Here is a 15,374-nt window from a genome sequence, read left to right on the forward strand (position 1 = left end):
ATGGAATAAAGTAGCAAGAGCAGAAAGAAGGTTTTGGAGAGGAACAACTGGAATTTAGGATAAGAATATACAGAGTGTGAAATAACCTTATGTGTAACCCTAGAAGCACATGGTCAGAAGTCATTAGATGGTTCGGTGGTAAAGGTGTTTGCCATCAAGCCTGACCGCCTCAGTCCAGTTCCTGCAATGTGCATGGAGACAACTGACACCTGCAAGTTGTCCTCTGACCTCCATGTGTACACTCTGTCCCTCAACATTCCCACACACTAAATAAATCTTATGTGGATGAAAATAGCTGTGAACAGGCCTGGTGGTACAAGCCCATAATCTCTGAGGTTTGTGAACTGGAAGCAGGAGAGTCAAAACCCAAGGCCTGGCTGACTTTAGAGTGAATTCAAGATTAGTCTGAAAAACTTAGACCCCCGTCTCAAAATTAGAAGACAAAAGAGTACAGGGGCCGAGGAGCTGTGAAATGGCACATTGGTGCAGAAGGCAAAGGCACTTGCTACCAGCGGTGACACTGTTTTGGTTCCTGAACCTTGTGGTGGAAAGAGAACCGGCTCCTGAATTGTCTGCTGGTCTCTACATACCCCTCAACCCCATCATGCCCACACACATGACAACTGCTATTTTAAAAAATGGGTTGCAGGGCTAGAGAGGCTCTGCAGTTAAGAACACTTGCTCTTGTGGAGCACCTGGATTTGGTTCACAGCACCTACATGGTGGCTCACACCTTTCTTAACTCCAGTTCTTGGGGGCCTAGTACCTTCTGAACCCTATGGTTACCAGGTACACATGTAAGCAGAGGACAGATGTAGAAGCCAACGATAAAGTGCTTGCCTGCATGTGTAAGGCCCTATAAGCAAAATAAAATAAAAAATAAATAAAATAAATAAAAACCATGTGCAATTATTGCATGGGTATCGGTAGGTTTTCCTTGAGAACAATAAAATTTCTTCCAGGTGCTGGTAGGATACATGGTGGTAGGAAATGGAGCCTGGCGCCAAATCTAGGACATTTGGTACATTGACTGCATCATACCTAAAGGGCGAAAGTTAAAATAGCTGGGACCATACATTTTGATAGTGAGGTTTGTGTTTGTGTGTGTGTGTGTGAGAGAGAGAGAGGAGAGAGAAGGAGAGGGAAGAGGAGGAGCAGAAGAAGAAGAGATGATACAAGAACAGGAGTGAGAAGCTGGGAGGGCATCTTATGACCCTTTGTAAAAATCTGGTGGAGTGTATCCTGGTGGGTTTTATCGAAGCCCAGGAAGTGAACAGTTCAGAGACTAGTCTGTATGTATGTTCCTTTCACACTCCAAGTCCCACCTTTTTGTTTGTGATAAGTGCCAGGATAGTAAATGTTGGCGTCACCCTTTCTAACACCAACTGACCACTCAGTCCTCGGGGTGGGGTCTAGCTCAGTGGGCAAAGCCCTTGCTGTACAAGTTTAGATCCCCAGCACCTACATGAAAGCCTCACAGGTGTGACCAGTCTCTCTAATCCCAGCCCTTGGCAGGGCATATGGCGTATCCCAAGGGCAAGCCAGTTAGCTAGGCTAGACTAATGAGCAAGCTCTGAGCTTGGTGAGAGATTCTACCTTAGTAAATAAAATAGAGAGCAATTGCGGATGACATCTTACATCAATCTCTGGCCTCCATACACTCTTCATACATGCATAGGTGCACAAATCACAGTGTCTGCCCCCAAAACAAAAGTCTTTGACTGGTTCAACAGGGAGCCTGAGCCTGCACCTACTCACTGGGCTCAGCTCTCCTTAAGCTACAGAGGTCCAAGAAGCAGTTAGCTGTGCTATTTTTTGATGTTAAAACTTGCACTTGGTACAGGACGCCAATTTATCCTGGCTATTTTGGTTAAATGACTGGCAAAAGAGGGTGAAGTTGCAAACAATTGGTTTTTAAGATGTAACAAAAACAAGCTAATGGCAGCTGGGCATGGTGACTCACACATGTAATCTTGACACTTGGGAGGCTGAAGCAAAAAGATTGCTGCAAGTTTAAGACCAACTATATAGTTTCAGGCCAGTCTGAGCCACAGAGTGAAGCCCTATCATAAGTTTCTCTGATTTATGTGTATGGGTGTTTTGCCTGCATGTGTGTCTGTGCCCCATGTGTGTGCCTGATGGAGGCCAGAAGAGGGGTGGAGCTCCTAGAACTGGAGTTACAGAAGGCTGTGTGCCACCAATTGAGTGCTAGGAATCCACCTAGGTGCTTTGGAAGCACAGACTGCTCAACTGCTGAACCATCTTTCCAGCAAACCCTGAAAAACCAAAATTTGTGGAAGATTTGTAAAATCTGATCTTGAAGTAACAACAACAACAAAATGATGTCCTACAGAACAAGCTAGCACAGTGACTGATGTCTTATGACTTATGTTTGTGTGTTGATTTCGGTAACCCCCATGTCCTCCTTTAACCAATAGTTCCATCCCAAGAATTAAATTTTATATGATTTATTAGAGTACATTTTAAAACATAACAATATCTTAATTACACTTAAATTTCTCTATGGGTATGTTTAATATATTTTTTCATGAATAGAAAACATTTTGATTATATCTTTGGAAACATTTGTAGAGTTCAAAAACAGCTTGCAATCAATCATATGGCTGCCAATAGGGTTCTTTGAAAAAAAGTGCTTTACTTTGCAGAATTATAAGCCAGAAAGTACAATAGCATTACATCATTTCAAAGCATTGGGGTTCATCCAGTGATGCACATGACTGGATTCATAGCTTCTTACATTAGTTACCTCTTTTTTTGACCACATTGAAAACCAATCTCTGCAATGCTCATGTACCTCAAGCTAAGTAATCTGTATGCCAATCATTTTATTCTGCCTGGACTGGTGCTGGTCTCAGCCAATCACCCTTTGCCATCTTTCTCCTCTTGCCTAGAAAGGTGCATTTACTCCCTCTTCCACCTCTGATTGGCTAGGAAAGGAGGACACCTTCTTTGTCATTACACATTTTGACCTGGCCTTCCTCCTTGAAATGCCTGAAATCTTGGCCAGCAAATCCCACGATGCATGTTGTCATCAAATGGGCCAGCTATGATAGAAGATAGTCCTAATCCATGTAAGCAGGAGTTGGCTTACTGGAAACTTCTTCCATCCCAATCCTAGACAAATCTTATATTCTTCAGGGCTTCTTAAGGTAGGAACACAAGGCTTGGTAGACAAATGACCTACCCACCCAATTTCAGCCAAATGTGATTGTTGTGTGCTGAACACTACATGAAGTTAACAGTTTGTCTTGGACCTATCTGTGACTTTATCAACAACAGAAATGAACTCATTTTTTTGATGATCGAAGTCTCTCGAATCCTTTCTTAAGGTGTGTGGAGCTTGGTCCTACTTGGTTTATGAGAAGACATCCAACAGTTAGACCTTACAAACAATGAGGATCATGAAAACTATCAGAAATACTCATTTTCACTTTGACCTTTAAGAACAAAGTTCTCAACACCCAAGTGTCTCACTGACATATTTTATTGGATTTGCAATTTTGCTTAATTAGATTATTTAAAATTAGTAGGTCATTTGAATACTGTTAGCATTCCTACTGAAAGGTGCTAGTTGCTCTTCCTGCCTTTTCTTGGTGTCTAAGGGTGGTCTGCACCTTGCTCCCAGTTGTTTCAGGCTGTTTGATTGGCCAGCATTCCTCCCTGTTTACTTATTAGACTCCTCAACAGTGTTAGGAGTGCTAAGGTAACTAGTGCCTTGTTACCAAGCATTTGATAAGTACTTGATGAGTACAATGCTGACATTGTCATTCTTAGTGTCCCGAAAAGCCAGAATTTTAACTTGGGCATTACTTTGAATTTCAAGGCATGGATTAAGTTAATAGTATTTTTCATAATGATGTCTTGGCCAGATCTTTTCATATTCTAAAACTAGAAAATAAAAATTAAATGCTCTTTCTCCACTCCATTTTGGCCAAAAAGGGGAAGAAAGTCCTGGGAGGACTATTTTGTAAATAAATATGGATTATTGTCTTAAGCAACAATAATATGCCAAAAAGGGTACATGTATGCATTTTGCTTGAACTTCCATCTTTAAAATGAGCTATCCCATGCTGAAGACTGGTAGTTGCTCTGGAATGACTCTCCTGCTCTTTTTGGGACATCAGCAGGTCCTGACAACAGCTGTACTTTCCTAGAACCTGGATGGGAGCAAGCAGTCTGATTCCTACCTGGCCATTCTCAGGAGTCCCATATGAGAGCCCCAGCTGGTGGTCAAATGGTGAGTGACCCCAGAGCATCTTGAGGAACAATTTCAATGCCAGGCTCATCCAGCCCATAACATTTATGAATATGTGTGTGACAGTTGATAGGCTCTAAGACCATCAAAAAGGGGACCACACTTGAGAAGCAGGACACCGAGATGGTAAAGCCTCCAAGTCCTGCTGGCTAAGAAAACTCAGTACTTGGCTCTTTTTGTCTCACATTCTCACCAGAACAAGTCATTATCAAAACACACTGTAAGCACCCTGAAGCTGGCAGGAAGCTTGATAGGGCATGAGTGCACTTTTCAAATCTTCCCAGCCTTGCTCATCTCTTCACACCATATTTCTTCACCTTTTGTGACTAGGGGGAAATGCTGTGTCCCAAGACTTCTCGTGGGTTGACATCTCAGTGGCTATTGGTTCAATGTTTTCCTCATCCAATGGGAGAGCAAGGACTGAAGACCTATTACCTGCTTTCCTTGCTACCTCACATGGGCTCATTCCCATTAGTTAACTTACTAGTTTTCCTTGTCCCAGGCTCTGGCTTAAAAGGAATAGGTCAGGATTTCAAATCCTTAAGGTTAACCAGGGAGGGAGAGGAGGGCTTGAAATCTGGGATAGTGCATCTGCTTCCACATCCCCATTGGAGTTGACTTCAGCTTAGCCCCTACTCAGTCCAGGGCTGACTCTGACTGTGGAGTGAGCCCAGAGGTACTGCTAGTCTTTTGAGAAACTTGTGGATGGTTGAGCTCTGGACAGAACAGCCAGGCTGGAGTCTGAAGTTCCCCATTAAGCCTTTGAAGGGAAGCACAGAAGTCTTCCAGCATCTGCTTGTGTCTAGACAATGTCAAAGAGCAAATCAGGGCTTAGGTGGACAGTGGATAGGGGGACTTAGGACACAGAGAGTTTCTTAAATCTGCCTTTGAGTAATGGTGAGAGAAGAAGGGAAGCCACTCTGCCGGGGCTCCTCCCTGCCTCCTCTTCTGTCCCACTAGGCCCAGACAGCCTAGTGATGGAGAGTTTCTAGAATGTTTCTCCCTAATACCTGACCAACTTAGACACATCAGGTCTATAATGAAGTTGTGCCTTCCTGTGAGGCCTTTCTCTAGGACATGTAACGACACTTGGATTCTGGTACGTTTAAGGAAGCGCAACACAATTCTCCTGCATACCTATATGACTTCCCAGTCCTAGCACAGTCCTCAGTCTGCCTAGCTGATGGATTTGTTAATCAGAGCTCAGCACAGTGGAAGGTTGGGTCACAATAAGGCCAGCGCCAGGAATTGTTCGTGGGTGGTGCCTATCTGGGGCTTTGCTCTGGAGTACTGATTCTGATTTTCTACGTGGTTCATGGATCACCTCAGACAGGTTTGCAGCAACCCCAGGAAGTTCCCCCACCTGGATAGCTTAAGTGCATGTTAGTTTGCATTTTCAGATCTGCTTCTATTTTGGGGCAGGGAGGGGGAATACACTTTTACAGAGCTAATTAGAAAATTGTTGTAAAAGAACACATGCTATAAAGACAATAGCAAAAAGCACGAAGAAGCCTTCTATCGAAACAGGAAGATTTTTCTGACTCGGGCAAAGGATTTTCCTTTCTTTCAAGGGATACTAACACAGCCAGCTCCTGACAGTAATAGGTAATGGTAACGGAGGAATAATGTGACTTACAGACGAGCCCCAATTTCCATTGTAGGCAAGCATTCCGTCCTCTTCCCTCGCCTAACCTTCCCAACTTGCTCCTGTGGACTTATTAAATCTCACCTTTTATTCCTTGCCTTGACTACTCTTCTGGCAAATGAACTCACGCATGGTCAAAAACAGAGGGAGAGATGGGACAAGTAGGGGAGAGGTGGTGGTCAGAGGCCAAAGTAAGCCCCAGTCAGCTAACTTGTGCTTGGAAAATGGCCAGTCGGCCCTAGACTACCAGATGAACCTGACATTTTTGCGGACACCAGCAGGGCAACTGCTCTCATTCTATTTGCCTCCCACTTCTTCCATCCAGAATCACCGATCTCCGCTGTGGCTGGTAAAAACAGCTTGTTGAAGTCTCTAGTCTTTGGCCATTCTTGGGGATGGTCATTTTATTCCTAAGCGTAACCCCTTCTGGTGTGACCCATGTGTTATCTGCCAAATCCCCACAGAGAAGGCCGGGGGAAACTGTCTGAGTGGGGCTTCTGATAGGGGACAGCAGGACCTTGGAATCTATCATTGTGGATGAGGAGGGTAGGTGGTCCATGATGGGGAATAAGATTAGGCTCTGAGGTCTTCCTGGCCTTGACCTGTGGAAAGGCTTAGGACCCTCAGATGCTCGCTCCAGTTTTGAAGAAAGAAGGTTGTCTCCTGATGGCTCTGTCTCTGATGTGCGCTTTCTGCAAGGCACGGTTGCGTCCTGTGTGGAGAGCAGACTGGATGCCCCTGGTTCCGGAGAGCAGAGGGACCCCTCACACGTGCAGGATGTGGTGCTGCCCTTCCTCTGGGATGCAAAGGCTCCTGCCTCTTGCTTTGGTTGCTCTTCCTCTGTGCTTTCCAGGGAAGAGGGAGGATCATCTTTGGTGGGTTTCTGAGGGCTCTCCGTGGCTGAACCAGGTTCACGGTTCCTCTCTGGAGACGGAATTCCACCTTCCCCTGTGCTCTGAGAGGGCAGGGGCTGTGGGATCTGTGTGTACTGAATCTTGGGTGGGATGACAGGGACAGCCTTGGCTTGACACATTTTGACCATGAAGGAGGTTCTCACAGCTGACACGCTCACCGGAGCTGAGTTCCGGCGGCCTGTCAGAGCATGGGCAACAATGTCCAGGTCCTGGGTGTCCTGGGAGCCCCAGGGGGCTACTTTACAGGGAGAGGAGGTCGTCCAGGTGACCTTCATGTTTCTTAGTTCAGAGAGCTCTATTCCAGGTGAACTAAACGAAGCCCCATTCTCAAGTCGGAAGAGGTCAGCGATGGGTGTGGCAGAGTCCAAGTTGAGGGAAGAAGGCCTGTGTTTCCCTTTTGAGGGTCCACACTCAGTGCTCGTAGGCTGTGACTTTAGGGTGTTCTCCCCAGGTGAGGTGCTGTCTTGAGCCCTAGGCGAACTCTCCACGCTGCCTTCTGGCCCGGGAACATCATTGTGTTTCATCTGAGGGTTGCTGAGTTCCAGCTGTGGTCCCTGCTCCTTTCCTTCTGCCAGACTGATGAAGTTGGTTTCTACTGGTTTGGGTGGTGTAGCAGGTTGTCCCTTCTGGCTGGGAAGAACCTCTAACCCTTTCAGGCCAGAGAACTCTCTGAAGGCTTTCAGGGCCTTTCCCTCCCATCCAGCACTCTTGTCCCTGGCTGCCGGGGGCTGCAGAGGCTCATAATTCCTCTCTGTTTCAAGATTAGCACAACTGCTGGAGAAGTGAATCTCAAGAGTCCAGTGGCTCTTACCGCTGCTTTTGCTGTCCAGAGAATGGCTCTGGCGAAGGCTGGGCCTGTGGCAAAGTCTCCTCTCCAATCGGTGGCCCTGGGGGCACTGCACCTGGGACTCCTGCACGTCTTTCAGGGTGGGAGAATGAAGGGGACTGGTCACCCACTGGGGCTCCTCCCAGGGTTCTACCATCTCCAGGCCATGCTGAGCAGTGTCTGTCACAGTGTCATCTTCGTCGCAGTCTGAAGGCTCTTGTGTTGCATGAGGGGGATCCCCCTCTTCTTGTGGGGCAACTTCAGCCTCCTTTGCTGGGCTTGGGAGACCAGAGCCTTTGCTCTCAGGAGCAGCAGGCTTTGCATTTTGCTTCTCATTGGGGCTTGTAATGGCCTCTTCTCTCTGGTGGGGGCTAGGGTTAACTTGGGGGTTTGGCTGCTCTGTGTAGGGATCTGTCCTGGAATCCATGGATGCATCTTCCCTGTCAGGGCCTCCTTCTTTTGACAGCAAGACTCGAGGCTCCTCCTCCAGAGGAGTTGGAGGTGGAGGAGCAGGAGGAAGTGGAGGGGAGAGATTTCTTGGGCCTCCCATATCTATCCTAGCTGGAGAAGACACCTTCTCAAACAAAAGTATCTGCAGAGGCGCTAGACTGGCTGGGTCTGGGCTGAGTCCCTGCTTAGACTCTGACTCAGGGAGGCTGCAGACAGGCTCCAGATTCCCTCTATTGGCAAGAATGGCAGCCCCCTGTGTGCTCTGATTGGCTGAGTCCCTGGTACACACCTGCAGAGGTGTAGAGCTACAGGGCGAGCTCCCAGATGCCTCTGGGAAGGGAAATGGTGCTGGACCTAACTCAGTGATTGGGCTTGTCTTCTGAGCAGGGGGTGGCAATGACGAGAGCTCCTCCTCCGACTCAATGATTTTCAGTTCCTGTTGAATCTCAGGCCAGATCAGAGTGTGACCTAGGTCATCTTCATCCTAAAAAAAAAAAAAAAAAAAAAAAAAAAAAAGAAGAAGAAGAAGAAGCTGGTTACTTCTGAGCCCAGAACTCTGGGTACCGATATCTGCCAAGTGTCCAGTGAGCGGGAGGGAATGGAGTGATGCTGTACTCTGGCCAATGAAGGAGGCAGCCCCAGTAGTAACCATAGGTGTCTCCTGTGTAACCTTTTCAACACCCTAGGAGATATTAGCAACTACTAGGCTCGTTGACCCACATCATTCAGTAGACCAGAATGGAAATCCAATCCTCTCTACAGCAGAACATGATCTATTGCTGACCTCCTTTTCTCAGCCAGTTTATTAGCACATGGCGTTGTATACCCAGCAAGTGCTCAGCCACTGAGCTATGTCCCCAGCCTTTCTTGTCTCAAGATGCAATTCTGTTGTAAGGAGAAGCATCTCAGGGTCTCTCTCTCTCTCTCTCTCTCTCTCTCTCTCACACACACACACACACACACACACACACACACACACACACACGCACACACACACACACACACACACAATAGTGGAGGTGTGTCTTTCTGGGAAAGTCTGATGTGTTGCTGACCTCTCATCTCTTTCCGGGCTCTAGTTGTAGAGGACTCATGGTTAAATCTAGGATCTCACACATGAAGTTACATGTGCTACACTTCTAGCCCCCATTCTCCCTTTTATTTCTTTAAGCTCTCCAGTATTACTAGGCCAAAGCAATTGAATTTTACTTCACTGCATTCCTGTGTGAACAGTTCTGTTTTGTCCAACTAGCCTTTTTCTCGTTTCCTTACTTTGCTCAGCGTTTACATTCATGGATCTGTTACCAAGAAACCCTGTCATGTTTCCTCACCTCTCCACCCTGGATACTGACTTTTCCCTGTGAGGCTTGCAAGGACAGTGGTGACAGTCTTGGCCACTGTAGTGACCCTACTGCTCAGGAGAGTAGAGTACTTAGCACCCAGTGGGGATTTAGCACAAGTGCTCAGTGAAGGAATGACCCGATGATGCTTTTACTTGCTAATGAAGTTACCCTAGTTCTCACAGCACAAATGTCATCTTCCTCAAAGTACTGTCGTTTGTATTGGGGCTCTCCTCATAAGACTTCAACCTCAAAAGAAACAAGCTTCATGGGAACCCTTTCTCAGCCCTCCTGAGGCTACCATGTCACCTCAGCTTTGTCCTAACTCCCTGCACATGGTCCTCTTGGTGTCTTCTGGAAGCCAGTTAAAATGCTGTAGGCTTCCTTTATCTCTCAGCGCATGCCTCTGGTCAAAGTTCTTACAAATGCAAGACTTCTCCTTGGGTGTCCCCAGAAAAACTCCTCACACTTATGTAAAGACATCCCATAAAAACACCCAGGGAAAACTCTACCCCTAAAGAATGGATAAGGTTTGGTGTTGGATTTGAACTTCTCTTCAAACACGGACTGAAACCTTGAAACCTCTCAGGTTTTATAGACAGCCCGGACAAACACCAAGCTGACTGAGAAAAGAGAATGGGGTTCATGAATGGTCATCATGCCTGGGACTTGGATATAAGGAGCTGGCATTGTGATGCTTCTAGGCTTGAGTGTCATTACATTTTAAGAATATGTCAGTGGTTTATGGGTCAGAAACAGAGTTGTGTCTGCCTTGGAAATCTGAGCTGAATGGTTTCTCCTGGACCTCCCAGAAGCCTGCTGCAGAGAAACCACAGGCTGAGAAGTGAGTTTTGTTTTTGTGTTGTTTGTTTTGAGATGGGGTCTCATACATCCCAGATTATCCCGAATGACCTTGAAACCACGGTCCTTCAGTTCCCATCTCCCAAGTAATGGGTTCATAGGTGTATGCCAGCATTCCTGCCTGATAAGTGAGACTTGTAAAGATACACACACACACACACACACACACACACACACACACACACACACGCACGCACGCACACACACTAGGAAGATGGCTCTGTGGATTGAAGTGCTAGCCTTGAAAACCTGACGACCTGAGCCTGATCCCAGGAGGCCACATAAAAAGCTTAATGATATGGTGGGGCTCATCTGAAATCCTAGCACTCCTGTGGTGAGATAAGAGGTAGCAAGAGGGAAACTGCTTGCAAGCTTGGTGGGCTGGTCAGCCTGCAGTCCATAGTGCAGCAGAGGCAATACAAAAGAGGCACTGCCTTAACAAATAAGGCAAGAACGGACTCCCCAAAGTTGTCCTCTAACTCCACATCCTGTGGCACACATGCGGCTGTAATCACACATACAAAGTAAAAACTTAAAAAAGTAAATTTATGAAATAAGTCTTTCTTGCAGAAACCCTTAACATCCCTTAACAATTTGCTTTAAACCGTATCATTTGTGGCCGGAAGAGGCAAAGTCCACCTTACCATGTCATGGAGAAGCGTTGCTTCGGTCCTGGCCTTGAGGCTATCTTGTGGAGTGGTTGTCTTCAGCTGCCCAGTCCCCAGGCTCTCTTTCACCACCGTCTCTGCATTCGGCCTCTTCTCTGGTGCCCTTGAGATCCCTTGAGATCCCAGGGATATTTCCAAGGGTTTCCTCTCCACTTGGGTACCTGGGTCCAGGGGAGGGCCTTGGCTACATTCCGCTGTCGCCAGAGCTTCAGGTTCTGGCATGGAGTCCTCGGGAGCTGCCGTCTTAGCCGCAGAAGCTGCGGTGAGGATGTGAGGGATCAGTACAAAGCGTTCTTTTCAGGAAGGCACTTGCAGCACCCTCCCATCTCTGTCCCACCACCTAGCCCTGCTTCACAGTGAGCTATTGAGAGAGGGTCTCATACATTCCAGATTATCTCAAATGACCTTGAAACCGTGGTCCTCCAACTGTATAAACTGTAGGTTGTGCCAGAATATGAGGTCATGTAACTGAATGTGCAGTAACTGCATGGTATGAGTGAAATGTGTCGGAATAGACAGCAGCCAGAATGAATTCAAAATGAAATGGACAGTGAATCTTAGATGTTTCTCGTAGTGCCCTCCCATGTTGCATTGCACAACTTCATGGCGGTCTTGGTTCTGAACACTGTGTTGCTGTCATGCCAAGCAACACCAACAAATATTGGCTGACACACTCAGGTTCAGGTTTGAGATTAATGTGCTAGGAATTGCAATTGCAATGTTTTGGTCTCTCCCCCCCCCCCCCCAACACACTTGCTTGTTGTGAACTTTAGGGGAAATTATTCCTCTACAAGCAAATGGAGGTTATCAAATAATAATTACCCATACCTCAGAGGGTTGGTCTTGAGAAGTGAGATTATACACGTAGCACAGTTAGATTATGCCCAGCAACACAGGAGGTACTGAAATGCATCAATGTCGGTTGAAAGAGAACATTCTGTTGGTTTGACTGTTAGCAAGCAAACCTTTCTGTTGAGGTTCTCCCTATACCATTTTAGGACCATTGGTCAAAAGAATCCTTTCTAAGTGGCTCATGCCTGTACCAAGCATTAGGGAGGCTGAGACAATGGGATTCTTTGTTGGAGACCACCTGCCTGGCAACAAGGGAAGAAACCTGGATCAACAACAAAACTCCCTTCACCATGGATACAGTTCCGAGAGTATCAGCCTTGGTGTGTGAGAACCCTCAGATTTACTCTGTGATTGCTGTGATCACACCTAAGGAAGTACTTTCCCATGGCTGGGTCTGCTAGCCCTATTCTTTGTAGATATAACATAGAAATTAGGAGGGATGGATGAATAGAAAATACACCCAGAAATACCAGTCCATCAATTCCAGCTCTTTAGCTCAGCATCCCATGACTTTTTTCTCCTGAGTTCTCACCATGTATGGTAATAAAGTAGTAACATTTGCTGAGTACTTACATACTGGACACTGCTCTGAGATCTTTGCATGTGTTAAGCAAATGTTCACACAAACTTACAAGGAAGGTATAGTTATCAACATCAGCATTTTTACATTAAGAAAACTCGGTGAAAATCCATGGCAGAGCATGGGTCTGCAATAGCCCTTCTGGCCCTAGAGCCCACCATCCCAATAACCTCACCACACTGTCCAGCAAATCCTATTAAGCCGGTTCAAACCTGGTGTTCTATTTTGCAATGGAGGGAGACCCTCCTGCTCTTATTTTACCTGGAAAAGACTCAGCTCCCAGGGACTTCTCCTCTTCTGGCCATCCTCCGCTTTCTGAACCTTGGAAAGAGAACTCTTCTAGGCTGGAGAGAGACTGCAGCTCTTTGGGGGGTGTTCTGCACGGAGTGCTGTTTGTGCTGATGACCGCGGATACGCGGAGTGGCACGGACACTGCGAAGGGCTCCGAGATGTTGAGCGCCTTTCGCTGGTGGCGCGGTGAAGGCTCCATCTGGAACAAGCTGCTGGTGAAGACGGATTTGCCAGGACTGTCGCTGGAGGTGTAGAACATCCCCAGAAGCTTCGGGGCGGACTGTTCACTTTCAGGGTCCCCGATGGGGCGGAACACCTTCAGCTGCTCAGGCAGGGGCCGGATCTGACCGCTCACCTCACAGCCCCCCTCAGCCCCAGCAGGCATCCCCTCCTGACCCCATTCACTCTCCTTGCTGAGATCACAGGAACTGCCAGCGCTGCTCGTGTGCATTTTTGTGGCTGGAATGAAAAATCCACCAGTGGTGACTGTACGATTGAAATTTCCTTTGCTTTCTTTCCCTGGTGAAGAAGATCAAGCAGTGGTTAGCATCCCGGATATGCACAGACTACGCCTGGAAATGCACTTTCCTGGGCCTGATGGTTGTTAAACAAAAAGTGGAAGAGATTCGAGCAATTCGTCCACCAAGGCCTGGACTGCTAGCAGCGAATACTCAATCAACTACAGTGGATTGGTTTTTGTCAGCTTGACACAAACCTAGACACATTTGGGAAAGTGACTCTTATATTGAGAAAAATATCTCCATTACATTGCCTAGAGGCAAGCCTGTGGGACATTTTCATAGTTTAGTGATTGATGTGGGATAGACCAATTCACTATGGATGGTGCCGTCCCTGCACGGGTGATCCTGGGTTGTATAAGAAAGCAGGTTGAGCAAGCCAGTAAGCAGCATCCCTCTGTGGCCTCTACTTCAGTTCCTGTCTTGACGTCTCTGAGAAAGTTGTAAGATATACATCCCTTTCTCCCCAGGTTGCTTTTTTCCTGGTGTTTAATCACAGCAATGAAGACCCTAGAACATCAGTGTTTACTGGCACGAACAAGCCAACAGTTCAAAATGATGACGGAAGCTGTGTGAAACTCACGGCCAGGAAACTCACAAATTCAAGACACATAATCACAGGGAATAAAGCAGTGTTTGGCTCTTTCTGTCTTGGTTCCCTCTGTCTTAGTTTTAGCTTGCTGACCTTTAATGTGGTCTAATTTTGAGTGAAAAGTCCCTGTGGTCTCTGCAGCTAGAGGAAAGCTGGAGAAAGGAAGGTTCTAGGTCTTATTTGAGAAGAGCCAGGGAGTGGTTTGGGGCTAAGTGGTCCAGTATAAACAGAACTGCAGGTGAGTGGCTGGGCACTAATGGTAGAACCTCACTGTGGTGATTTGAAAGAGGATGCCCGATGTAGACTCATATATTTGCATGCTTAGTCCCTAGCTGGTGGACTGATTAGGAAGGGTTAGCAGGTGTGGCCTTGATGAGGGAAGTACATAAGTGGGGTGGGCTTTGAGGTTTCAAAAGCCCCCCCCCCCCCCGTCTCTCTCTCTCTCTCTGCCTGCTGCCTGCGAATCAGGAGTTAAAGCTCTTGGCTATTTTTCCAGCACCACATCTGCCTGCATGTCATTATGCTCCCTGCCATGATGATACTGACTATCTGGAACTGTAAGCAATTAATGTAAGCAAGCCCTCAATTAAATGCTTTCCTTTTTCAGTTGCCTTGACCATGGTGTCTCTTCACAGCAGTAGAATAATAACTTAAGACACTCACCTTCCACAGGCACTGAACACAACGAGTCCATGCTTTTAGCTGGTCGGATAGTAGCCTTTTCCACTAAAGATAAGAGGAAAAAAAATACCCCTGATGAATGCATATCAAGCAGAAACATTGAACACAATAGGTCAGGCTATAAGCATATGAGAAAAATTTTCAGGAAATTTTCAAGTAGCTATAACATATTATCTCCTTACAAAATTGCCTCCCATCCATTCTACATCTCCATACTTTCCTAATGAGGACTGACCTTTTGACAAGAGGGCACAGATTGGTTTTATTAATACCTTACAAACAAAGGTAAATTGTAATTTGTCAGATGAGAAGTCCTGAATCCAGTATAATTGCATAAAAAGTGCTCAAGGAGTTGGAGCAATGGCTTAGTGGTTAAGAGCTCTGCTCTTTCAGAGGACCTGGGTTTGGTTTCCAGCACCCATATGTCATCTGCCAACTGTCTATACCTCCAGTCCTAAGGGATCTGACGCCCTCTTCTGACATCCCAGGACAATGCATGAACATAGTGCAGAGACATACATTCAGACAAACATCCATACACATCAAATGATAAAAATATTTTTAAAAATGTACTCCAGATGAACTCATGGGGTAGACTCTAAGGAACCTGGAAACTTCTCTTGTCTGGCATGATTGTTGCCTGCAACCATATCTAGCACATCAGGGATCTGGTATATCAAGAGAAAAGGTCTAGAGTGTTTCCATCAGCTTTCCCCAGAGGCTATGTATGCTCCATGGAATTTGTAGACTGGTTGTTCCTCACCCACAAACCTCCCCAATGACCAGATCCCTACCACACTGGCATCTCTTTGAACACAGACAATGCACCTGGTGTATGTTATGCATCACTGAAAGTTACCATAGATGGGGCTTGGGGAAG

The 15,374-nt window shown here is 46.6% G+C and overlaps 1 protein-coding gene across 1 annotated transcript in view; it reads right to left on the reverse strand.

The window, feature by feature from the left end:
* Window positions 1-2,452: 2,452 nt before the first annotated feature.
* Window positions 2,453-15,374, reverse strand: part of Arhgap31 (Rho GTPase activating protein 31) — a 108,703-nt gene continuing 95,781 nt past the window's right edge. The window contains exons 9-12 of the mRNA XM_051191483.1: window positions 14,477-14,539; window positions 12,674-13,222; window positions 10,957-11,237; window positions 2,453-8,595 (exon numbers count right to left, since the gene is read on the reverse strand). Of these exons, the coding sequence (XP_051047440.1) occupies window positions 6,214-8,595; window positions 10,957-11,237; window positions 12,674-13,222; window positions 14,477-14,539 (3,275 nt within the window). The 3' untranslated portion in view covers window positions 2,453-6,213. The remainder of the gene's footprint in view (window positions 8,596-10,956; window positions 11,238-12,673; window positions 13,223-14,476; window positions 14,540-15,374) is intronic.

The sequence above is a fragment of the Phodopus roborovskii genome, unplaced genomic scaffold, assembly GCF_943737965.1.
Source record: "Phodopus roborovskii unplaced genomic scaffold, PHOROB, whole genome shotgun sequence".
Classification (NCBI taxonomy): Eukaryota; Metazoa; Chordata; class Mammalia; order Rodentia; family Cricetidae; genus Phodopus; species Phodopus roborovskii.